Source organism: Oncorhynchus keta, chromosome 9 (genome assembly GCF_023373465.1).
Source record: "Oncorhynchus keta strain PuntledgeMale-10-30-2019 chromosome 9, Oket_V2, whole genome shotgun sequence".
In the NCBI taxonomy this organism is placed as follows: Eukaryota; Metazoa; Chordata; class Actinopteri; order Salmoniformes; family Salmonidae; genus Oncorhynchus; species Oncorhynchus keta.
In genome coordinates this window covers 44,178,069-44,204,881 of record NC_068429.1, presented here as the reverse complement: position 1 = coordinate 44,204,881, position 26,813 = coordinate 44,178,069, and the positions used below count along the sequence as shown (strand labels likewise).

Here is a 26,813-nt window from a genome sequence, read left to right as displayed (position 1 = left end):
CTGAAATAACAATGTAAGAGAAATATTTTTTTTGTCTTATCACAATGTAAGATACGTGCTTTTGTCTTATCATAATAACCCTAGCTTTGCCTGGCATCCTAGACAATTTTTTTCTGATCATATATATAGATGTCCAGAAAATATGGGTGTCAGGGTGAAAATGATTGAGAATATTTATTTGACTTTATTCTGGAAATGTGGATGGCTCTTCTAAGATTACTTGAGAAGGAATGGAAGTTCTAACTATCTGAACAACTCCTCGGCCAATCGTTCGCTGTACTCCTGACAGAACTTTGCCGTGGTCAACGTGTGTGTCCCTCTGTCGGGTGTGTGTTTCCCAATTCCAAATGGACCCCTATTGCAGAGACGTAAGCGATATGCTGAAAACGTACACTTGCCTACACCTCTCCAATCCTCCGAGATCAAATGTCTTGGAGGTATGGGCTATGGTTCCATTTGAGATTAGGAATGTATGTGTCTGGGAGTGTTTGGGATCGACTATATTGCACTCAGCGACCGCAGACTGACTGTTCTACAATGAGTGGTCAGTCAAAGCGTAGTCCTGTCAGTAGTGGATATACAGTCCATCTCAAACACACACTTCGGTGTGTGTGTGTTCTACTTTATACTATATATATGTATATATCCCATTCTTATTTCACCAGTGGAGGGTGTTGAGCTGACAGACCCGGCAGACATGCTGGACAGGCACAGATGCCTGGTGGCCCTGGCGGCTCTGCGACATGCCAAATGGTTCCAGGTTGGCTCTCAGTTCTACTTCACCTCTCCATTGTCATTGTAGCCTTATGATCACGTGAAAATGAATGAATGAATGAACCAAATCACTTAATAAAAATACAGAATTGATTTGAAACGGCAGCTATCTGCCAACTATAATTGAAAACATTCATATGATAATAAAAAAATATATATATTTCTCTCATTCAAAAATAACTCATTCATCGAATCTCTCAATCATGCCCTGTGTAGTATAACAGCCTACATACAGAGAGAGAGAGAGAGATTATTGTAAGGCTACAAAAGCAATTGCTACACTTTTTGTTTCTTTTGGCTGTTTCGAAACCTGCCCGACTGTCATTTATGTCAAAGCTTCCCTCAAAATAATGTATCCTCTTTCAACCAAACCTTTATTTGCAGACTCGAACGAATATTCCTCAAGTGAATAATTCAACCCCTTTTCTAGTGACAGCCTGTAAAGAATGATTCTAAGACAAATCAAATCTCGCGCTCACTAAATAGGAATGTGTGTCTATTGCACTCCCCTGGTAGTGTGTGTATGCTTCAGTGTTACCTTCCCTCTCTTCTCCGACTCCAGGCCAGAGTAAACGGGTTGAAGTCGTGTGTCATCATCCTCAGGATCCTGAGAGACATGTGCAATAGACGACCAGCCTGGGAGCCGCTGAAAGGATGGGTAAGTCGGGTCAGTCTCTGTCTGTCTGTACGGTAGTTTGCTCACCTAGCTTATTTCCATTTGTCCTGTGAAAAGACCCTGTATTAGAAAAATAATCAACTCCAGCACACTGGTATTGTTGGATACTCCACAAACAATGTAATGTGTATCTCAGACTAAACATATATTAGTGTCTCAGACCAAACATATATTAGTGTCTCAGACTAAACATATATTAGTGTCTCAGACCAAACATATATTAGTGTCTCAGACCAAACATATATTAGTGTCTCAGACTAAACATATATTAGTGTCTCAGACCAAACATATATTAGTGTCTCAGACCAAACATATATTAGTGTCTCAGACCAAACATATATTAGTGTCTCAGACTAAACATATATTAGTGTCTCAGACCAAACATATATTAGTGTCTCAGACCAAACATATATTAGTGTCTCAGACTAAACATATATTAGTGTCTCAGACCAAACATATATTAGTGTCTCAGACCAAACATATATTAGTGTCTCAGACCAAACATATATTAGTGTCTCAGACTAAACATATATTAGTGTCTCAGACTAAACATATATTAGTGTCTCAGACCAAACATATATTAGTGTCTCAGACCAAACATATATTAGTGTCTCAGACTAAACATATATTAGTGTCTCAGACCAAACATATATTAGTGTCTCAGACTAAACATATATTAGTGTCTCAGACCAAACATATATTAGTGTCTCAGACTAAACATATATTAGTGTCTCAGACCAAACATATATTAGTGTCTCAGACCAAACATATATTAGTGTCTCAGACCAAACATATATTAGTGTCTCAGACTAAACATATATTAGTGTCTCAGACTAAACATATATTAGTGTCTCAGACTAAACATATATTAGTGTCTCAGACCAAACATATATTAGTGTCTCAGACCAAACATATATTAGTGTCTCAGACTAAACATATATTAGTGTCTCAGACCAAACATATATTAGTGTCTCAGACCAAACATATATTAGTGTCTCAGACCAAACATATATTAGTGTCTCAGACTAAGCATATATTAGTGTCTCAGACTAAACATATATTAGTGTCTCAGACTAAACATATATTAGTGTCTCAGACCAAACATATATTAGTGTCTCAGACTAAACATATATTAGTGTCTCAGACCAAACATATACTGGTGTCTCAGACTAAACATATATTAGTGTCTCAGACTAAACATATATTAGTGTCTCAGACTAAACATATATTAGTGTCTCAGACCAAACATATATTAGTGTCTCAGACCAAACATATATTAGTGTCTCAGACTAAACATATATTAGTGTCTCAGACTAAACATATATTAGTGTCTCAGACCAAACATATATTAGTGTCTCAGACTAAACATATATTAGTGTCTCAGACTAAACATATATTAGTGTCTCAGACCAAACATATATTAGTGTCTCAGACTAAACATATATTAGTGTCTCAGACTAAACATATATTAGTGTCTCAGACTAAACATATATTAGTGTCTCAGACTAAACATATATTAGTGTCTCAGACTAAACATATATTAGTGTCTCAGACCAAACATATATTAGTGTCTCAGACTAAACATATATTAGTGTCTCAGACTAGAGATATATTAGTGTCTCAGACCAAACATATATTAGTGTCTCAGACCAAACATATATTAGTGTCTCAGACTAGAGATAAATTAGTGTCTCAGACTAAACATGTGTTAGTGTCTCAGACTAAACATATACTGGTATCTCAGACTAAACATAAATTAATGTCTCAGACTAAATATATATTAGTGTCTCAGACTAAACATATATTAGTATCTCAGACTAAATATATATTAGTGTCTCTGACTAAACATCTATTAGTGTCTCAGACCAAACATATATTAGTGTCTCAGACTAAACACATATTAGTGTCTCAGACTAAACATATACTGGTGTCTCAGAGTAAACATATACTGGCGTCTCAGACTAAACATATACTGGTGTCACAGACTAAACATATACTGGTGTCTCAGACTAAACATATACTGGTGTCTCAGACTAAACATATACTGGAATCTCAGACTAAACATATATAAGTGTCTCAGACCAAACATTTACTGGTGCCTCAGACCAAACATATACTGGTGTCTCAGACCAAACATTTACTGCTGTCTCAGACCAAACATATGCTGGTGTCTCAGACCAAACATATGCTGGTGTCTCAGACCAAACATTTACTGGTGTCTCAGACCAAACATATACTGGTGTCTCAGACCAAACATATACTGGTGTCTCAGACCAAACATTTACTGGTGTCTCAGACCAAACATATACTGGTGTCTCAGACCAAACATTTACTGGTGTCTCAGACCAAACATATACTGGTGTCTCAGACCAAACATATACTGGTGTCTCAGACCAAACATATACTGGTGTCTCAGACCAAACATTTACTGGTGTCTCAGACCAAACATATACTGGTGTCTCAGACCAAACATATGCTGGTGTCTCAGACCAAACATTTACTGGTGTCTCAGACCAAACATTTACTGGTGTCTCAGACCAAACATATGCTGGTGTCTCAGACCAAACATATACTGGTGTCTCAGACCAAACATATGCTGGTGTCTCAGACCAAACATTTACTGGTGTCTCAGACCAAACATATGCTGGTGTCTCAGACCAAACATATACTGGTGTCTCAGACCAAACATATGCTGGTGTCTCAGACCAAACATTTACTGGTGTCTCAGACCAAACATATACTGGTGTCTCAGACCAAACATATACTGGTTTGTGTGCCACTAACAGCTGATCTGATCTCTCTGTTGTTGCTTTATCTTGATCTTGGTATCTCCCCCAGCCCCTGGAGCTGATCTGTGAGAAGGCCATAGCCACGTGTAACCGGCCGCTTGGTGCAGGGGAGGCCCTCCGTCGGGTCATGGAGTGTCTCGCCTCAGGAATCCTCCTTCCAGGTACAGTACCTACAGTGCATTCGCAAAGTATTCAGACCCCTTGACTTTTTCCACATTTTGTTACGTTAGACACTTATTCTAAAATTGATGACATCCCCCCCCCCCCTGTCAATCTACACACAATACCCCAGAATGACAACGCGAAAACAGATTTTTACAAATGTTGGCAAATGTATTAAAAATAAAGAACAGAAATACCTTACTTACATAAGTATTCAGACCCTTCGCTATGAGACTCGAAATTGAGCTCAGGTTCATCCTGTTTCCATTGATCATCCTTGAGATGTTTCTACAACTTGGAGTCCACCTGTGGTATATCAAATTAACTGGACATGATTTGTCTATATAAGGTCCCACAGTTGACAGCTCATGTCAGAGCAAAAACCATGAGGTTGACATGAGGTCGAAGGAATTGACCGTAGCGCTCCGAGACAGAATAGTGTCTAGGCACAAAAAATATCTGCAGCATTGAAGGTCCCCAAGAACACAGTGGCCTCCATCATTCTTAAATGGAAGAAGCTTGGAACCACAAAGACTCTTCCTAGAGCTGGCCGCCCGGCCAAACTGAAGTCAAGGAGGTGACCAAGACCCCAATGGTCACTCTGAAAGAGCTCCAGAGTTCCTGTGTGGAGATGGGAGAACCTTCCAGAAGGACCACAATCTCTGGAGCAGTCCAGATTCACTGGTCTGATGAAACCAAGTTGGAACTCTTTGGCCTGAATGCCAAGCTTTGAGGGAAAGATGAACGTAGCAAAGTACAGAGAGATCCTGATGAAATCTGCTCCAGAGCGCTCAAGACCTCAGACTGGGGCAAAGGTTCACCTTACAACAAACAAGACAACGACCCTAGGCACACAGCCAAGACAATGCAGGAGTGGCTTCGGGAGAAGTCTCTGAATGTCCTTGAGTGGCCCAGCCAGAGCCCGGACTTGAACCCGATCGAACATCTCTGGAGAGACCTGCAAATATCTGTGTAGCAGCGCTCCCCATCCAACCTGACAGAGCTTGATCTGCAGAGGCGATTGGGAGAAACTCAAGCTTGTAGTGTCATACCCAAGAAGACTCGAGGCTGTAATCGCTACCAAAGTTGCCTCAACAAAGTACTGAGTAAACCTATGTGATATTTCCGTTTTTATTTTTAATACATTTGCAAGAATTTGGAAAAAAAACTGGTTTTGCTATGTCATTACGGGGTATTGTGTGTTGATTTAATCCATTTTAGAATAAGGCCGTAACAAAACGTGGAATAAGTCAAGGGGTCTGAATACTTTCCAAATGCACTGTACCTGTCTCTCTTTGTCTCTCTCTCTCTCTCTCTCTGTTTATCTTTCTCTCTTGCTCTGTCTCTCTCTCTTTCTGCCTTACACTTTCCCTGTTACAAGCTGACATGGGAAAAAACAATCCTGTTGTTACTTTCAAATAATCAGGTTCTGATGATTTCATAAAGTCATAACTCATTAGCATCGACCGATGTAGTAATCAGAGGCTCATTTAGTTAACCCCGGGGGCACAGGACACGACTGCTCATCTGACTAATGATGTAATAAGGAGTAGGTGGTGTGTTTGCCTCACTGATGTGCCGCGTTTTTTGAAGGCACTAGAAGTGATTGAAGGATACTATATCTATATTAATATCGTTATGAAAGACCAGCATGTGAATAATATTGGTGTCACACTGGACAGCTATCTCTTGCAAAAGAGATTATATCTCAGTGAGAGTAACCTGTGTGAATAAAGGTTGAATGAAATGAAGATTTCCTCGTCTACTTATGACCCCCAGGAGGACCAGGGTTACACGACCCGTGCGAGAAGGAGCTGACCAACACCCTAACGGCCATGACAGACGAGGAGGCAGAGGCCATCACATACAGTGCACAGGTAAAACCTCACCTCACACCTGTGGGACGGAAGTGGTTCTGTGAACCTTCCCTAAGCTCCCCATGCTAATGCCTAGGCTCTTTGGCTCCATGGGGTAGCCTTGTCTTGTGGCTTGCGTGCAATTCAGGTTTGAACCCAGAAATTGGTATTGTCAGATAGCAGTCCTGGGAAAAGTTCCCTCAACAACAACAAATTCAGCACTGAGCAAATTTCAGGTCTGCTCAGCGCAAACTTGAACATTGTGAAAATCCTGTGCAACATCCAGTGCATGTTTAATTTGAAGACTGAGGCTGTACCCGCTTTAAGTCAGAGTTTCAGACAGTGGTCACGTAGGCTACTGTGGCTATTTAATCATAATTTCGCTCTATCGTAGTGGTCTACCATCAAAAACAATGGAGAAATAACATAACATTTTAACATGGAAATAGTTGTTTTATCATTCAGCCTACAGTAGCAGCCAATGTGTGGTGTTCAATGTAGTCCTAAATTACGCATGACTTTTGAAAAGAAAACATGCAGGGCTTGACATGAACCTGTTTGTCCTTCAGACAAGGAGGTGACTGAAAATATTGTTGTTGATTGATGCGAAAAAAAGCTATTTTCCCCTCTCACTTCTCAAAGATATGTAGAAATGTACACGTTTTGTGCTCTTGTAGGAAAGCAATCACTCCCCCATTGCTGACTACAAATGATCTATAACTGGGCTAATAACTCACTAACTAGCAAAGGATATGAACACGTGGATACATGCAGTTCTCGCTTTAATCTCAAAACATCTACTTACAACAGCTCATGCTGTAAACACAATCCAGTTCAAAGTGAATAGCACAGATCCATATATGTCAATGGTTTTTAAATGTTTAGTCTGTTAAATGTGATACGCCGTGTGTAACGTCCATTTTTATATTTTACTTCGCTACTTCAGTCATCTCTCTGACCTCTTTCTCCATGCCGCTTTCCACACAGACCTAGCGCCGCCTCCTGTCACTCAAGGACACCTGCATTCAGTCAACATGGCATTCAGCGCACGATGACAACGATACGGTTTTCAATTTGCTTCTCAATATAAATCCACTAGCATTCTATAATTACACTAATAGTTTGTGTTTCTTACATCTCCAAACAGCTACTTTTTTCTTAGCAAGTCGGGCCTACATCTTGTTAGCCGCTAATTGTTAGCCACTAATCGCTAATGCTAATCGCTAGCTACAGAGGCTAATAAATGTACTGAGGTAGAGCTATACAGCCGGATATTACCAGTGATTGTGTAGACCTATATCCGCATGTTGTTTGTGTAACAGTATCTTCTAAATCAAAGAGGACTACACAAAGCAAGCATATGGCTGCGTTTCAAACTCAAAGTCGATAGCCCCCTCTGCCCTAAACCCTCAGCCCTTGAATTATGTTTTACATCGTCACCTCCTAATGTACCTTAAATGTCCCTTGCCCAAGCGAGGGAGAGTGATGATTCGGAGAGGCAACGTCCTTGGAGGAAATCTTGAAGTTGAGCTTAAAAACAACCAATCCAAAGCTATTAATGTAACGTTACCTAGTAAGCTAATGTATATAGGTAGCTAGCTACAATTACCCATAGCTGGCTAGCTAGTTTTATGGTTTGGTCATTTGTTCCAAGAAATTTCAGAATTGCAAAAATATGTTTATGAATCTAGCAACGTCCTCACTACGAGACTAAGCCAATTTGCCAAATCTATAATCAATGTATATAAAACAATTTTTGCAAGCTATGAAGCATTTTTTTATTAAATTTGACACTTCGCGGCCACCAGAGTTTGACATGTGACTACAGTTTGCATTGAATTCTGGGTCATATCAACCCCACAAGTGACCAAAGTTGTTCACTCGCTCCCTCGAGCTAAATCGTGGGCAGAGGGGGCAACGTTAGTAAATTGGACCTCCACTTAAGATGGCAATCAAACTGCATCTGGTTTCGATGGGGATTCCCCCGAGGGAAAGTGGCTAGGGCAACAGCTGAGGGGGTAAAAATAACGTGTTTGGACTGCAGCCTATGTCAGCTACATGAAGTAGCTAAGAGAAAACATTCAATGTAGCTAAAGATTAATAGGGTCCACTCGTCAACAATTTGGTTCCTACCCTGTCACAATAACTCCTCCCTGGCATTTTAATTCGTTGTCATGTCAAACAACACTGTATTGTAACTATAGAATTAAATTAATCATTCCATTTCCATGATTCCAACAGTTCCCCCAAGTGTTTTTCTCTAAATCGCAAGTCAAATCGCAATTGCAACCTTTGGTTAAAAATAAGGCCGAGATTGTTTGCCCATATCGTGGAGCCCTATGTGGCAGTGTGGAAATGATCTCAAATGAGGGCAGGAAATGCAGGAATTGATGAAAATGCTGAAAAAGAGTTTTGGTTGAAGTTGAAATGAACAGTATAAAACAATCAGAATGGAGAAAAACTCATTGAAATCACTTAGAATGTATGTGTTGCCACCATAGAGTCACACACTACTCATGAAGCAAATGTAGAACTTCTATTATTAAAAAACATAAAATACCATTAAATACCATCATACCGTGAATTTGTTTTATAAAATACTGTGATATGATATTTTGGCCATATCGCCCAGCCCTACAACAAAATGTTATGGTTAGTTTTGCAAACTAAGTCTTGCACAGTTTGTTTGGTTTCTGTATGTTGCATTGAAAGTGGCTAATATTTTGTTGATTCGATCACAATTCCCACAGTGAAGGGAAACGTTGATAGTGTTAACTAAACGGGGAAAACTCTGTGAAAGTTCAATCTTGTGCTTCTCTGCGCAGGCTAATATTTCTTCTGCGCGGCAGTTCCTGGTACTCGGGAGTCTCAGAGCAGAACTCCATACTGTCCATGGTGCGAGTGTTTAGTGTTGAGATCAGCCGGGGGCTCCAGCCAGTCTTATCTCATCTGTAGCCTGGAGATTACACTCCTGTCAGACAGGGGAAACCCTCTTTAAGATGCTCTTCTTTGGGCTCTGAGCCGTGTGGAGAGGGGGATAGAACTACACTGTTATGTACCACACACACACACACACACACACACACACACACACACACACACACACACACACACACACACACACACACACACACACACACACACACACACACACACACACACACACACACACCTCATCAATCCAACACCTTGGGCTCCCACCGAAGAGCTGCACCTTGATGATGAGCGTGGGAAACCACTGCCATGGCGACCCATGAATCCTGCCTCAGTACCCCTGGGACGGGTGTGTGTGTGTGTATTCACTTTTGTGTGTTTGTGTGTTGAAATGTTTGACTGTTTGAGTACTAACGTATGTTTTTTTCTTGAGTATTGAGTTATAGACAAAATATTATAGACAAAATAATACCAGTTGACTGCTGCTTCCCTAAATAGTTATTGCATAGTTTGGAGCTGTGCTTTGGGTCATTGTCCTGTTGTAGGCTCCAATTGGCTCCAATTAATCGCCATCCACAGGGTATGGCATGGCGTTGCAAAATGGAGTGACAGCCTTCCTTCCTCAAGATCCTTTTTACCCTGTACAAATCTCCCACTTTACCACCACCAAAGCACCCCCAGACCATCACATTGCCTCCACCATGCTTGACAGATGGTGTCAAGCACTCCTCCAGCATCTTTTCATTTTCTGCGATTCACGAATGTTCTTCATGATCCGAACACCTCAAACTTAGATTTGTCTGTCCATAACACTTTTTCCCAATCTTCCTCTGTCCTGTGTCTGTGTTATTTTCCCCATCTTAATCTTTTCTTTTTATTGTCCAGTCTGAGATGTTTTTTTCCTTGCAACTCTGCCAAGAAGGCCAGCATCCCGGAGGAGCCTCTTCACTGTTGACGTTGAGACTGGTGTTTTGCGGGTACGATTTAACGAAGCAGCAAGTTGAGAACTTGTGGGGCGTCTGTTTCTCAGACTAGACACTCTAATGTACTTGTCCTCTTGCTCAGTTGTGCACCGGAGCCTCCCACTCCCGATTTCTATTCTGGTTAGAGCCAGTTTGCTCTGTTCTGTGAAGGGAGTAGTACACAGCGTTGTATGAGAACTTCGATGTCTTGGCAATTTCTTGCATGCATCGCATGCACGTGACCAGTAAGGGCCTGACCTATAGAACATCATAATCACATCAATAAATTGATTATAACAAAGTTTCTTAGCAATTTCTCGCATGGAATAGCCTTCATTTCTCGGAACAAGAATAGACTGACGAGTTTCAATCGAACCCACAAATGCTGATGCTCCAGATACTCAACTAGTCTAAAGAAAGCCAATTGTATTGCTTCTTTAATCAGAACAACAGTTTTCAGCTGTACTAACATAATTGCAAAAGGATTTTCTAATGATCAATTAGCCTTTTAAAATGATAAACTTGGACGTGCCATTGGGTAAACACAACGTGCCATTGGAACACAGGAGTGATGGTTGCTGTTAATGGGCCTATATTCCATTAAAAATAAGCCGTTTCCAGCTACAATAGTCGTTTACAACATTAACAATGTCTACACTGTATTTCTGATCAATTTGATGTTATTTTAATGGACCAAAAAAAAGGCTTTTCTTTCAATAACAATTACATTTCTAAGTGACCCCAAACTTTTGAACGGTAGTGTACCTTATTTACATAATTATTTAGGCCCTTTGCTGTGAGACTCGAAATTGAGCTCAGGTGCAATGATCATCCCTGAGATGTTTCTACAACTTGATTGGAATTCACCTGTGGTAATTTCAATTGATTGGACATGATTTGGAAAGGCACACACCTGTCTATATAAGGTCCCGCAGTTGACAGTGCACGAGGTCGAAGGAATCCGTAGAGGATTGTGTGCCGAGCGTCATGTCTGCAGGAAACCAGGCACCGTCCCTACAGTGATGCATGGTGGTGGCAAATTCATACAACCAGTAAGCCTAGGCTACATCAACAAAAACTTTAAAAGGCAATTGAGGCTGCACCAATTCAATTCCACACAATTAGGCCTATGCAAATGAACCAAAAGACCGATAAATATGACCGGTCAAATGTATTTGCATGTACTAGTATTTCCGTCAATGAATTGGCAAAAAAGCATTATTTTGCAATGGGATTTCATTTTTTTTTTAAGAGAATTGGCTGGCGCCAATTTTATTCATCAGCTTTTTAAAAAAAAAATGTATCGGCAAAAAAACAGCTATTACCTGCTAACAGAAACCCTGGCGTGTGTGCGTGTGCGTGTGTGTGTGTGTGCTCCACTAAGCCGGGTTAGGAATAGAGCGGGAGTGAGCTGCATGTCTGAGTGGATCGTCCTACCCTCTCCTTTGTAGGAAGGTGAAACGGCAATGGAATGTCAATGTGGCTAATTGTATTGTAGTAGATACATGGCTAGATAGGAGAGCGATAGAGAGAGGCTCTGGGAATGAGATGAAGCAACGCTGCATATGAATATCTGAGCCTTTCCTGAGCGCCTCTGATATATTTGCATTCGGAAATTGACTGTGGAATTTCAAGTGTTATTGTCACATGCAAGTACAGTGAAATGCCTTTCTTGCCAGCTCCTTCCCAAATATGCAGTAATCAATATCAGTCGTACTATATAACAAAAGTAAAGTAGAACAAAAACACACAAGCAATAGAAAGAAGAACACAAGGAAGGAAGAAAGCTATATACAAGGGTCAGTTCCAGGGCCAGTGCCAATACCATATTTACAGCCCTCAGGGGTGCGTGCTTAGTCCCCTCCTGTACTTCCTGTTCACCCACGACTGCAACACTATCATTAAGTTTGCTGACGACACAACGGTGGTAGGCCTGATCACAGACAACGATGAGACGGCCTATAGGGAGGAGGACAACAACCTCTCCCTCAACGCGATCAAGATAAAGGAGCTGATCGTGAACTACAGGAAAAGGAGAGCCGAACACGCCCCCATTCACATCAACGGGGCTGTAGTGGAGCGGGTCGAGATTTTCAAGTTCCTTGGTGTCCACATCCCCAACAAACTATCGTGGTCCAAACACACACAGACAGTTGTGAAGAGGGCACGACAACGCCTCAGGAGACTAAAAAGATTTGGCATGAGTCCCCAGATTCTCAAAAAGTTCTACAGCTTCACCATCGAGAGCATCCTGACCGGTTGTATATGGCAACTGCTCGACATCTGACCGTAAAGCGCTACAAAGGGTAGTGCGTATGGCCTAGTACATCACTGGGGCCAAGCATACTGCTATCCAGTACATATATACTAGGCGGTGTCAGAGGAAGGCCCTAAAAATTGTCAAAAGACTCCAGTCACCCAAGTCATAGACTGTTCTCTCTGCTACTACGTGGAAAGCGGTACCGGAATGCAGTCTAAGTCCAAACTGCTCCTTAACAGCTTCTACCCCTACCCGGACTATTAGCATTGACACCCACCCCCCCTTTGTTTTTACACTACTGCGACTCGCTGTTTATTATCTATGCATAGTCACTTTACCCCTACCTACATGTACAAATTACCCCAACTTACCTGTATCCCCGCACATTGACTTGGAACCGGTACCCCCTGTATATATCCTCGTTATTGTTATTTTCTTAAAACGGCATTGTTGGTTAAGGGCTTGTAAGTAAGCATTTCACGGTAAGGTCTACATCTGTTGTATTCGGCGCATGTGACAAATACCATTTGATTTGATTTTGATTACAGAGTGCAAGGATACTGGAGTGGTAGGGCTCACACTGTGTGTGTGTGTGTGTGTGTGCGTGCGTGCGTGTTCGTGTGCGTGCGGAAACATTTTAACGTAGGAAAGCCAGTGCTGCTTCTCCTTTAATTTCTCTGCCAATCACAATACTGGCCTATCTCTCTCCACACATAGTCATACTGTACATAGTGATCCATGAAGGCCCAGTGCCTTCTCTATGCCCCTCAGCTTAGCCAAAGAAAAGTGCAGCTCCAATCATCCGCTTGTATTGTTTACCTGGGATTAGTACTGGAGCCACTGTTGCTAAGCAACGCCTGTGACTCTTGGGTGAGTGTGATGGAAGTTGTTGCTGAATAGGCTCTTGTACATAAAAACAAACAAAAGTAAAACCAGTTGATTTCTCTAAATGGGATCAATGAACCACGGAGATTAGATCTCTTTGTTTTGTTAGTTGTTTCTCTTTCTGTTTCCTGTTTTTCTCCTCTCTTTGTTAATCTTTGGACTGTAGAGGGGCTTAGACAGATGAGCCGAGACAAGGCTCAAACCCCCATCGCCAGGGGGAATGTGTGATCCGGAGTCAGCGGCACTGACCGCTAGACCTGACCATGCCCGTCTGTGTATCTGTCACTTTCTTTCCTAACCTGTCCGTGTGCTTTGAGAGTTGTCACTTTCTGTTTCTCATCTGTCCTGTCTGTCCCTTTCCGTCCACACCTGTCTGTCTTTCTGTCTCTTCCTCTCCTCTTCCTCTCCGCTGTCTGCCGTGCCTCGGTTTCTTTCTCTCCTCACCTGTCTGCTGTGTGTCTCTCTGTTCCAGCACGCTCTGAGACTGATGGCGTTCGGTCACATCTACAAGGTGCTGGAGATGGACCCTCTCCCCTCTAGTAAACCCTCCCAGAAGTACCCCTGGTCAGACAGGGAGGGCTCAGGGCTGAAGAGGCCCTACGAGGATGGGCCCACGGACGACAAAGACCTCATCAAGAAGATGAAGAGGAACCTGAGGAAAGGTCAGCCCCCCCCTCCCTGACACCTAACCTCTGACCCTGCTCTGTTATGTGACCTGTGAGAAGTTCCCTCCCTGGGTCATGTGATCAGATGAAAAGTCATTAGAAGTAATAAGTAATACACTTAATTGCCCACGGAAATATGACTTGGACATATAGGGCCAGTAGTTTCTCTAGTTTGTAACTTGTAACATAGCTAGGGTTTTTAGTTTTTACTGGTCAGCTCACTTGGTCAGCAGGAACCGTCTGGCCCTTTATAAGTCAAGACTACCAAAGCTTCATGTGCCTGATGATAACAGCTGTCTAAACTTTCAGACATATTCTCCCATAGATTGAGGAAATGCTTGAGTTCTGGAGAGAATGGGGCACTCATTTACTCATTTCCTTCTGTTCTAAACCAGCACCACATGACTGGACTGCAGGTGTTTTCTCTCTCTCTCTATAAAAGACATGACACCTACATCAAACCCTCCTTTCCTAGCCTGATCCAGGATCTGTTTGTCCTGTAAAGCCAACTCCTATGGTCATTGTCATTACCAAACATTATCAGAGGTGTTGGCTACACAGCACAAACAGATCTGCGAACAGGCTGTCGTTTCCCGACCGCTATCTCTAGTTCTCTCCTCCTTCCTCTCTCAAGGCAGATACACGCAACACAACCCACTGGGAAATCAATGTTATTGATTTCTAATGTTTCTCAAAGCCATCCAGCTGTCCCCTTTCCTGTCCTCCCCGTTAGAGGAAAAGTAATTGGTTGGAAAGAAGCAGATTTAGCTATTTGTTTTTTTAAAGGAGGAATCTGGAATAGAATAATGCACACAGCCTGAACATGAAGCTGTTGCCTGAGGAGGCTACAGCTAGCTAGCGTAGCGCCTCAGAACTGTTTTCCGTTGTTTAGAAGAAATAGTTGGTGGTTGGAATGCTACTTAGCCACCGCAGTTAGAATCAGGCAGAAAGGATGCTCTTTGGAAGCAAGGGTGCCATTTGTACAGCGCAAACACACAGTCCAAATCTTCAAGGCAATGTATAACACCATGCAGCGGTCTAAGGCACTGCGTCTCAGTGCTAGAGGTGTCACTACAGACCCTGGTTCGATCCCGGGCTGTAGTATCACAACCGGCCGTGATTGGGAATCCCATAGGGCGGCACACAATTGGCTCAGCGTCGTTAGGAGAGGGTTTGGCCGGGGTAGGCCGTCATTGTAAATCATTTAAATAAAGGGGAAAAAATATGCATTGATTGAACAGCAACCACTGTTATTTTGTTAACCCTCTCTCCGGTATCTCCATCTCTTTCCTCCCTAGTCCTCGACAGCAAAGCAATAGACACCAACCAACCAATGAATGCTCTGATGCGTCTGAATCAGATACGTCCAGGTCTGCAGTACAAGCTGCTGTCCCAGTCCGGCCCGGTCCACGCTCCTGTCTTCACCATGTCTGTAGACCTAGACAGCACCGTCTACGAAGCCTCGGGCTCCTCCAAGAAGACCGCCAAGCTGCATGTCGCTGTCAAGGTAACCGAGTGTGACCAATATTGGCCTGGTCAATGAGAGAAGGGGTTGGATAAATGTAAGGAAGGTGTGAAAATAGTGGTTTGGGGTTAGTAAAGGGCAAGTACCCCGGGAGAGAGTTCTACAACGTAGTGTAAAATGTGTGAAAAGGGGTCTGGTAGTGTTACAGTAGCAACAGCACGGGGGCATTAGTGTTTGTGAACAGGATCAGAGTCTAGACGGAGATAATATTATTGTCTGAGATATTATAAGTCAGCTAGAGTAGTCCAGACAGGGAGCTGTTATTTTGTGCGAGAGGAGTGAGTGATTCAGACAGAGCTGTTGTGTTGTGTGATGAGTAGAGCAGTGAGGAGAGGAGACAGTGCTTGTGAGTGAGAGGAGTGAGTGATTCAGACAGAGCTGTTGTGTGATGAGTAGAGCAGTGAGGAGAGGAGAGAGTGCTTGTGAGTGAGAGGAGTGAGTGATTCAGACAGAGCTGTCTTGTTGTGTGATGAGTAGAGCAGTGAGGAGAGGAGAGAGTGCTTGTGAGTGAGAGGAGTGAGTGATTCAGACAGAGCTGTCGTGTTGTGTGATGAGTAGAGCAGTGAGGAGAGGAGAGAGTGCTTGTTGGTGAGAGGAGTGAGTGATTCAGACAGAGCTGTCGTGTTGTGTGTTGAGTAGAGCAGTGAGGAGAGGAGAGAGTGCTTGTGAGTGAGAGGAGTGAGTGATTCAGACAGAGCTGTCGTGTTGTGTGATGAGTAGAGCAGTGAGGAGAGGAGAGAGTGCTTGTGAGTGAGAGGAGTGAGTGAGTGATTCAGACATAGCTGTCGTGTTGTGTGATGAGTAGAGCAGTGAGGAGAGGAGAGAGTGCTTGTGAGTGAGAGGAGTGAGTGAGTGATTCAGACAGAGCTGTCATGTGATGAGTAGAGCAGTGAGCGTCGGTCATGCGGTCAGTCAGTGTTGAGTTTTCGGGCTCCAGCTGTGGTCAGACTGGGATGCCCTGTCCCCCGTCACCCCTTCTCCTGCTCGCCCCCACTCCTGGCTGCTGTGGAGCGCCCACATCTGGGTAATCCCAAAGTCGTTGTCAACAAAGAGGCTCTCCCAAGCATAGGGCTGGGATAGTCCTCTAACATCCTCAGATTGCCATAAAAGGCCTCGATGCTACTCTGCTGCTCTGCTCTGATGCCCCGTGGATGCGCGTGCATGTGTGTGTACTTGCACACGCGTGTGTGTGTGTATGTGTGTGTGTAAGCACTAGCGCCAATTTGGGTCAGACACAAAGAGAGCTCCTGTTCCGTCCACACAGAGAAAGGTGCCGGGCCACTTACTACAGAGCCCCAAAGCTGCCGGTGAATTAGCCGCGAGGGAACCAGGTTCGTTATAATACAGGAAACAGAAGAAGTGTGTTGGAGTTCAAACTCAGTCACTCAGAACCTAGTCCAGAACCCACAGTAGTGCCGTTAGGAAATGCTGCTGACAGACGCTACCTTCGAACAGGCATTGGGGATGGAGGAAGAAATCAGAAGTGGTTTGATATTGGATTTGTGTCTCTCCCCTTCTCTCCTCGCCTCTCTCTAGGTTCTGCAGGCGATGGGTTACCCCACAGGGTTCGATGCAGACCTGGACTGCAGTGCAGACGAGAAATCGGACGGAGAGGGGAAGAGCGAATCATCTACACACTCAAGCAATAACACAGCACACTCAGACAACTCAAATACACTGGAGGTGCAGTATAGACCACTCATGAACACACACACACAAACCAGGGTTGGAGTCAGTTCTGAATTGAGTTGCGATTTAGTATTTCTTGAATTGACATTTAGTTTGAGCTGTCCACACCCCACACGAAGCAGGATTTGAATTGAATTTCAATCAAAGGAAGAAGAGTTTTGTTCAATGAGCTGTAATGTGATTTCTGTTCCGCTCCCGTGTGTTCAGGTCCGAACTCAGGGTCCTATTCTGACGGCCAGCGGTAAGAACCCTGTCATGGAGCTGAACGAGAAGCGCAGGGGTCTGAAGTACGAGCTTATATCAGAGAGCGGGGGCAGCCACGACAAACGCTTCGTCATGGAGGTGAGGCCTTACACCGTGCGTATCTCCGTTGGAACAGTAGATTAGACACACACACACACAGACTGACAGACTCGCAATGGACTTCGATGCAACTCGATGGACCAAGATTGGTGCACACTGACCGGCAAGCTCATCTGACACACTACATCACTCCAGCAGTCTATCCAAGAACAGTGCCATGTCGTCCTATTCATTCACCCCCCTAGGACCGTTGGCCGTGTCGTCCTATTCATTCATCCCCCCAGGGCCGTTGGCCGTGTCATCCTGTTCATTCACCCCCACCCCCAGGGCCGTTGGCTGTGTCGTCCTGTTCATTCACCCCCCCAGGACCGTTGGCCATGTCGTCCTATTCATTCATCCCCCCAGGGCCGTTGGCCGTGTCGTCCTATTCATTCACCCCCCCAGGGCCGTTGGCCGTGTCATCCTATTCATTCATCCCCCCCAGGACCGTTGGCCGCGTCGTCCTATTCATTCATCCCCCCAGGGCCGTTGGCCGTGTCGTCCTATTCATTCACCTCCCCAGGGCCTTTGGCCATGTCGTCCTATTCATTCATCCCCCCCAGGACCGTTGGCTGCGTCGTCCTATTCATTCATCCCCCCAGGACCGTTGGCCGCGTCGTCCTATTCATTCATCCCCCAGGGCCGTTGGCCGTGTCGTCCTATTCATTCACCTCCCCAGGGCCGTTGGCCGTGTCGTCCTATTCATTCACCTCCCCAGGGCCGTTGGCCGTGTCGTCCTATTCATTCATCCCCCCCAGGACCGTTGGCCGTGTCGTCCTATTCATTCACCTCCCCAGGGCCGTTGGCCGTGTCGTCCTATTCATTCATCCCCCCCAGGGCCGTTGGCCGTGTCGTCCTATTCATTCATCCCCCCAGGGCCGTTGGCCGTGTCGTCCTATTCATTCATCCCCCCAGGGCCGTTGGCCGTGTCGTCCTATCCATTCATCCCCCCAGGACCGTTGGCCGTGTCGTCCTATTCATTCATCCCCCCAGGGCCGTTGGCCGTGTCGTCCTATTCATTCATCCCCCCAGGGCCGTTGGCCGTGTCGTCCTATCCATTCATCCCCCAGGGCCGTGTCGTCCTATTCATTCATCCCCCCCAGGGCCGTTGGCAGTGTCGTCCTATCCATTCATCCCCCCCAGGGCCGTTGGCCGTGTCATCCTATTCATTCACCCTCCCCCCCAGGGCCGTTGGCCGTGTCGTCCTATTCATTCATCCCCCCCAGGGCCGTTGGCCGTGTCGTCCTATTCATTCAACCCCCCACCCCAGGGCCATTGGCCGTGTCGTCCTATTCATTCACCCCCACCCCCCAGGGCCGTTGGCCGTGTCGTCCTATTCATTCATCCCCCCAGGGCCGTTGGCCGTGTCGTCCCTATTCATTCATCCCCCAGGGCCTATTCATTCATCCCCCAGGGCCGTTGGCGTGTCGTGTCGTCCTATCCATTCATCCCCCAGGGCCGTTGGCCATGTCGTCCTATCCATTCATCCCCCCAGGGCCGTGTCGTCCTATTCATTCATCCCCCAGGGCCTTTGGCCATGTCGTCCCTATTCATTCATCCCCCAGGGCCTATTCATTCATCCCCCAGGGCCGTTGGCAGTGTCGTCCTATCCATTCATCCCCCCCAGGGCCGTTCGCCGTGTCGTCCTATTCATTCATCCCCCCAGGGCCGTTGGCCATGTCGTCCTATCCATTCATCCCCCCAGAGCCGTTGGCTGTGTCGTCCTATCCATTCATCCCCCCCAGGGCCGTTGGCCGTGTCGTCCTATTCATTCATCCCCTCAGGGCCATGTCGTCCTATCCATTCATCCCCCCAGAGCCGTTGGCCGTGTCGTCCTATCCATTCATCCCCCCAGAGCCGTTGGCCGTGTCGTCCTATCCATTCATCCCACTAGGGCTGTTGGCCTCGTTGTTTTCTGTCACGCCTCAGCGACTCACTGATAGATTCACATCGATGTGAGCAGGTCAAGTCTGTCACACTTGACATGTGGTGGTGTGTCGGAGCTATTCATGTGTGTTGAAGCCACTCATGGGTTGCACGTTTCGTGACAATATTGTTTTGAACGTCCGCTTTAGGACTGATGCCCAGCTGAACATTCTACTCAATGCAATCTCAATGGGTACTGATGAAGATTTTGTCTAAAGTGTATTTCTGTTGCTTGAAAACACGATGAAACATCAAAAGGAGGCAAATCATTAGTAGGACAAGCTTTTGTCATCATTGTGAAATCTCTAGATTGACTTTCAGTGTTAATTTAGCTAGCTAGCTAAGATTGAGGGGAGAGCACCAACATTTTTGATTGCTAGCACAGCTAGCATTGCTAGCTATTTTTGGCTGTTGGCAACATTGCCTCTCTCTAAAGTAAACTTGACGACATTCTAATGATGACAAAGTTGTTCCGCACTAATTAGTCGTCTACTTTTCCAATGTCATCGTATTTCCCGGCCACTACAGTGGAAATCGGACTAAAAAGTCATTAGCCCCCGTTCAGAAAGATCTGGCCTTAACCATAAGTCAGATATCAATATGCTGCGGCGGCTGTAGAACGGTTATAGTAATGGCAACGATGTGATCGAGTGACGGATGTGCAACCCATGAATAGATCCTCTGGCTGATCAGCAGCATGAATATAATACCACCGGACATACAGGATATCCTTATCCAGCCACTCGACCGCTATCATCATCTTACTTAAGTGTGTGTGTGTGTGTCTCTCCCTCTCTCTCTCCAGGTGGAGGTGGATGGTCAGAAGTTCCGTGGGGCGGGGCCTAATAAGAAGGTGGCGAAGGCTTCGGCTGCGTTGGCTGCTCTGGAGAAACTCTTCTCTGGCCCCAACGCCGCCGCCGCCAACAACAAGAAGAAGAAGATCATCCCACAACATGCCGTATGTTACCAATGCTGTCTCCTCTGATCAGCTAGCAATACTTTCTGTTGCCAGGAGTCTGAGTGGTCTGTTAGCGATATATCGATCCTCTTTAGAAGAAAGCCTGACCAATTATCAGGGACTTCCTCTCGTACTTTCACGACCCGATACAGAGTCTCATCGACTGTCAGTTACCGCCTGTTTGATCAGTCATCAATAATATTCTGCTGTCTCTGTGTCTGGGTAGACTAAAGGAGCCCTAGCTGCAGCGGCAGCCTCAGCAGTAGCAGCCCAGGTGGCCAGAGGGAGAGGTCGAGCCTTCGTCAGCGCTGCCGCACCAGGGTACACACAGATACCAGGTACATGGAAGTATGTAAAAGTATGTGGGGAGGGGGTGTTTTGCGTGCCTTTCCTGTCCGTTTCCCTGCCAACACTCTAGTTGTTTATAGGTTGAGTGCATATGCATGCATTTATAATGCCAGTATGTCCAGTTACCCAACGATCCTAACAGTCCAACATGGCTTGAACATGTCCGACAGGCTTCGGGACTCCATATGGATACAGTGCCGCAGCCGCCCCAGCCTACGGTGAGTCACCGCTCCCTCTCTCTCTCTCTCTCTCTCTCTCAGAGGATAAAGAGTTAACACCTGCCCTGTCGTACTGTTCCTCCCTGCTGTTGGAGAGGCCCTTCTGGAAAACGATAGTGCCCATTGAATCGGAGTTACACGTCGAGGTCGAAAATTGAAATGTAAGAAATTGGTTGAATCTAAAAAGCTAGCGAAAGTCAACCTGGAACGGATCATAACCTTTTGGTTCTTACTGTGGTTAGAGCCTTGCTGAGCTTCTTCGCCCGCCTGAGTGTCCAGACTGCTGCTCGTTCTGCCTGCCCCTCCGTCAGTCTGCCTGCTCCCCCTTTCCTGACTCTCTGGACATCTCTCTCCTCTCCTTACTGTAGCCATGCTATATCTCTTCCCACAGCTAAGCTAACAGATACCCCATTCAAAGCGGCCCAGGCAGGCAGGGACCAATGCCGCCAACACACACAGGGACAGGCTATATGGGTTATTCACACTTCTTCTATAGACCCTATAGAACTTCTTCCAAAAACAAACACTAGGATTCACCACACCACATACACACACCACCTTCCAGCCCAAACTATTTCAGACCCCTACTATATCTTCCTAAACATGTAGCTAAACATTCACCGTGTGACTGTTTAATTCACTGAAAACATAACGTGGCTTCCCCACTTTTCCTCTGGCTAGACTGGCAGGTCGGTCATCTGTGGCCTTCTCAGTCTCTGCCAGACAGCAGGTAGCCTGTCCTAGAGCTCTGGAAGGTTTGAAATTCGACCATAGTCTACATAACTAGATCAGATTCAGGGGTGCTCTGCTCTGCTCTCGCACAATCAGCGTAACTCAATACAAGCACCGAGCGCTTTGAGGTCAGCAACACTCAAAGATGCTCAAATCACACAACCACTTTGTCTTACACATTTATACACTCACAAATTCAAGCATAAATACGCACTCAAAAACATACGATCTTGTTTGCAAATATGTACACACTCTCTGCCTCTCTCTATTGCTCTCGCTCTTTTCCTCTCCTTCTCCCTCCCTCTCTCTCTCTCTCTCCATCTCTTCATCACACACACCCTAAACTTAAAACAGACTGGTCCTTGTGCGTTGTGTGGCATTGGGAGCCCATTCCCTCCGTCACAGAGAGAGTTGCCTGTTTCTGGGGGCTTTGAACGAGTCTTATGTGCAAGTGGAGACTGTACTGGGTACAGGTCTGGGCAGGCACAACACGTTCTAGAAGTAGACCTCAGAGAGCCTAGCACTGAGACCTGTATTCCCCAAGAGTCTCAGAGTAGGATACAGGATCAGTTTGAGTAGGACTATATGGACAGGAGGCAGCTGATCCTAGATCAGCACCCCTACTCTGAGTTGCTTTTTGAATACGTCCCCTGGTGTTGAGTGCTGTAGCCTGGTCCCAGATCTTTTTTGTGCTGTCTTGCCACCTCCTGTGGTCTTTGTGACAATAGGAGTTGGCAAGACAACACAATCAGATCTGGTCCCAGGCTAGTAGTGTTGTAGCTTAGCTAACCCCAGTGGCCCTGCCTGGTCTCTGCCTGGTACATAAAGAGTGTTCCTTTTAGTGCCTACCACCCAGTCATGTCATGTGGCACTATCATGGTATTTGGCTGTTGTGAGATCAGATTACATGTCCTGTCCAGTCCCCTCCGGTGCTTCTGAGATGATGTTGCATGCTGGTTAATCCTCCCCAACTACAGTCATCTATCTCTCTATCTATCGTTCTGTCTGATGCTCACTGCTGTGCGGCGCTCAGGCTCCTGTTGCTGCTTTGGGATTTCTGTATGGGTTCAAGACCGTGAGAAACACATGAAACGACACACACACACTCAAGGACACACAACTATGACATCTTGTCTATCTATGATCGCAAGCCTCAAACCACACAAACCTCAGCCCAGACCACAAGAATATCCACTCCATTGCACAGTACCTGTAAACAATTAGACAAACAAACCAGCCAACCAACCAGAGCCTTGCATTGTACACCACCATTGACTTTGGTCTTCCTTCCTTCCTTCCACTCACTCACTCACTCTTTAAACATTGTCCCTCTCTCTGGGTTCTACTGTAGCTCTGCACACAGGGACCATCTAGGCCTAGGCTTGCAGAACTAGAATGAATGGAACAAACCCTCTGCTCTGACAATAGCATTTGGACTGATGAACTCATTGGTGCACGCAAAATGGCTAACCTGGAATTCTAATCATTCTAGTTCTGTGGCCTAGACTCTAGGCACAGTAGAAGATCATGACACAGGACAGAGGCGTGCATTTTATGTTGTGCCCTGCCGTGGACTCATGTGGAGTGCTCTTTTCTCCTCTCTAGGTTTCTCCCCCAAGAGAATGCTTCTGTTGCCTGTCATGAAAATGCCTGCCTACCCCATCCCCCACTACTCCTTCTTTTAGCACAGGGACACCAAAACACCCCACCTTATTTTTTTTTAGAAGGGAATCTGAGTCTTTTTGTTTTTTCAACATATCGAGGGGGGAACTGAACTAAAGGACTTCAGCATGATTTGTAAAAGAAGTGAATATTTCTTTTTTACTGTTTCCAACTTTTACTGATGAAAAAAACCCTGCAGGTTTGAGTTCTTAAAAAAAAGGAAAAACTTGAAGGATTTGTACTGTGAATTGTTCCATCATTCTTTTGAGTCTAAATTACAGTACAGTGCTTTCGGAAAGTATTCAGATCCCTTGACTTTTTCACGTTACAGCCTTATTACAAAATTGATTAAATATTTTTTTCAGTCAATCTACACACAATACAAAGCGAAAACAGGCTAGTAATTTTTTTGCAAATTTATTACAAAAATAAAACAGAAATACCTTATTTACATAAACATTCAGACCCTTTGCTATGAGACTCGAAATTGAGCTTAGGTGCATCCTGTTTCTGTTCATAATCCTTGAGATGTTTCTACAACTTGGTTGGAGTACAACTGTGGTAATTCAATTGATTGGACATGATTTGGAAAGGCATACGCCTGTCTATATAAAGTCTCACAGAGGACTGCATGTCAGAGCAAAAATCAAGCCATGAGGTCGACGGAATTCTCCATAGAGCTCCGAGACAGGATTGTGTCGAGGCACAGATCTGGAGAAAGGTACCAAAACATTTTTTCAGCAATGAAGGTCCCCAAAAAACAGTGGCCTCCATCATTCTTAAATGTAAGAAGTTTGGAACCACCAAGACTCTTCCTAGGGCTGGCCGCTCGGCCAAACTGAGCAATCGGAGGAGAAGGGCCTTCGTCCGGGAGGTGACCAAGAACCCAATGGTCACTCTGACAGAGCTCTAGAGTTCCTCTATGCAGACTCCACCAATCAGGACTTTATGGTAGAGTGGCCAGACAGAAGCCACTCCTCAGTAAAAGGCACGTGACAGGCCGCTTGGAGTTTGCCAAAAGGCACCTAAAGACTCTCATACCATGATGATTCTCTGGTCTGATGAAATCAAGATTGAACTCTTTTCCCTGAATGCCAAGCGTCACATCTGGAGAAAACCTGGCACCATCCCAACGGTGAAGCATTGTGGTGGCATCATCATGCTGTGGGGATGTTTTTCAGCAGAAGAGACTAGGTGGGATCGAGGGAAAGATGAACAGAGTAAAGAAGAGAGAGATGCTTGATGAAAACCTGCTCCAGAGCACTCAGGACCTCAGACTGGGGCAAAGGTTCACCTTCCAACAGGAGAACGACTTTAAGCACACAGCCAAGATAATGCAGGAGTGGCTTCAACGCAAGTCTCTGAATGTCCTTGAGTGGCCCGGCCAGAGCCCGGACTTGAACCCGATTGAACATCTCTGGAGAGACTTGAAAATAGCTATGTGTGTCCACTCCCCATCCAACCTGACAGAGCTTGAGAGGATCTGCAGAGAAGAAAGAGTAACTCCCCAAATACAGGTGTGCCAAGTAGAGGTCGACCGATTGATTTTTCAACGCCGATATCGATTATTGAAGGACCAAAAAAGCCGATTCCGATTTAAACATTTTTTTTGTAATAATGACAATTACAACAATACTGAATGAACACTTACTTTAACTTAATATAATACATCGATAAAATCAATTTAGCCTCAAATAAATAATGCAAAAACAAAGTGATGGAGAAGAAAATAAAAGTGCAATATGTGCTATGTAAGAAAGCTAACATTTCAGTTCCTTGCTCAGAACATGAGAACATATGACAGCTCGTGGTTATTTTTAACATGAGTCTTCAATATTCCCAGGTAAGAAGTTTTAGGTTGTAGTTATAGGAATTATAGGACTATTTCCCTCTATACCATTTGTATTTCATTAACCTTCGACGATTGGATGTTCTTATAGGCACTTTAGTTTTGCCAGTGTAACAGTATAGCTTCTGTCCCTCTCCTCGCTCCTCCCTGGGCTCGAACCAGCAACAAAGACAACAGCCACCATCGAAGTAGCGTTACCCATACAGAGCAAGGTGAACAACTACTAGAAGGCTCAGAGCGAGGGACGTTTGAAACGCCATTAGCGTGCGCTAACTAGCTAGCCATTTCCCTTCGGTTACACCAGCCTCATCTCGGGAGTTGATAGGCTTGAAGTCATAAACAGCGCAATGCTTGACGCACAACGAAGAGCTGCTGGCAAAACACACGAAAGTGCTGTTTGAATGAATGTTTACGCGCCTGCTTCTGCCTACCACCGCTCAGTCAGATACTTGTATGCTTGTATGCTCAGTCAGATTATATGCAACGCAGGACACGTTAGATAATATCTAGTAATATCATCAACCATGTGTAGGTCCCTAGTGATTATGATTGTTTGTTTTTTATAAGATAAGTTTAATGCAAGCTAGCAACTTACCTTGGCTTACTGCATTCGCGTAACAGGCAGTCTCCTTGTGGAGTGCAACGAGAGAGAGGCAGGTCGTTATTGCGTTGGCTAGTTAACTGTAAGGATGCAAGATTGGATCCCCCGAGCTGACAAGGTGAAAATCTGTCGTTCTGCCCCTGAACAGGCAGTTAACCCACTGTTCCTATGCCGTCATTGAAAATAAGAATGTGTTCTTAACTGACTTGCCTAGTTAAATAAAGGTATATAAAAAAAAAATCTGCAAATCGGCGCCCAAAAATACCGATTTCCGATTGTTATGAAAACTTCAAATCGGCCCAAATTAATCGGCCATTCCGATTAATCGGTTGACCTCTAGTGCCAAGCTTGTAGCGTCATACCCAAGAAGACTCAAGGCTGTAAATGGCTGCCAAAGATGCTTCAACAAAGTACTGAGTAAAGGGTCTTATGTAAATGTGGACTCCAGTAAAGTTGTAGAAACATCTCAAGGGTGATCAATGGAAACAGGATGCACTTGAGCTCAATTTCGAGTCTCATAGCAAAGGGTCTGAATATTTATGTAAGTAAGGTATTTCTGTTATTTTATTTTTAATACATTTGCAAAAAATAAACAGTTTTTGCTTTGTCATCATGCGGTATTGTGTGTAGATTGATGAGGGGGGAGAAAATCTATTTTTGAATAAGCCTGTAACGTAAACAAAATGTGGAAAAAGTCAAGGGGTCTGAATACGTTCTGAAGGCACTGTATATCAGCCTCTTTCGTTATTTGTTGTTCTTGTTCTTCTTTAGGAAGGAGTTAGGCCTTGCAATTTGACATAGACGACACGTTCTCTGTAAACCTGAGCTGTGTGAAGGATGTATAGGAATAATAATGAAACTATTTGTGGACAAATAAAACCTTTTATCTTCTACAACAAGCTGAGCACTGCCTGGTGTTGTAACTGAAACGAGGTACAGTAACAGTACAGTATAGTCTAATGACCCTACTGCACTGTAGCACCCTCTGTTTGGCTTACAT

General features: G+C 44.8%; 2 protein-coding genes across 5 annotated transcripts in view; one reads left to right on the top strand and one right to left on the bottom strand.

Moving 5' to 3' along the window:
• sh2d3ca (SH2 domain containing 3Ca) overlaps positions 1-26,813 on the bottom strand; it is a 304,863-nt gene that overhangs the window by 242,190 nt on the left and 35,860 nt on the right. The gene's annotated exons all lie outside the window — the stretch shown is intronic.
• The window catches only part of strbp (spermatid perinuclear RNA binding protein), a 124,599-nt gene that overhangs the window by 88,240 nt on the left and 9,546 nt on the right, over positions 1-26,813 (top strand). For 3 of the 4 annotated variants that reach the window (XM_052525977.1, XM_052525976.1, XM_052525978.1), the window contains 11 exons: positions 666-760; positions 1,337-1,432; positions 4,289-4,400; positions 6,181-6,278; positions 13,771-13,960; positions 15,262-15,470; positions 17,025-17,171; positions 17,385-17,519; positions 20,251-20,403; positions 20,630-20,741; positions 20,922-20,969. In XM_052525977.1, the coding sequence (XP_052381937.1) occupies positions 666-760; positions 1,337-1,432; positions 4,289-4,400; positions 6,181-6,278; positions 13,771-13,960; positions 15,262-15,470; positions 17,025-17,171; positions 17,385-17,519; positions 20,251-20,403; positions 20,630-20,741; positions 20,922-20,969 (1,395 nt within the window). Of the gene's footprint in view, positions 1-665; positions 761-1,336; positions 1,433-4,288; positions 4,401-6,180; positions 6,279-13,770; positions 13,961-15,261; positions 15,471-17,024; positions 17,172-17,384; positions 17,520-20,250; positions 20,404-20,629; positions 20,742-20,921; positions 20,970-23,306; positions 26,713-26,813 lie in introns of those variants that run through there. The other variant, XM_052525979.1, reaches the window with a different exon arrangement.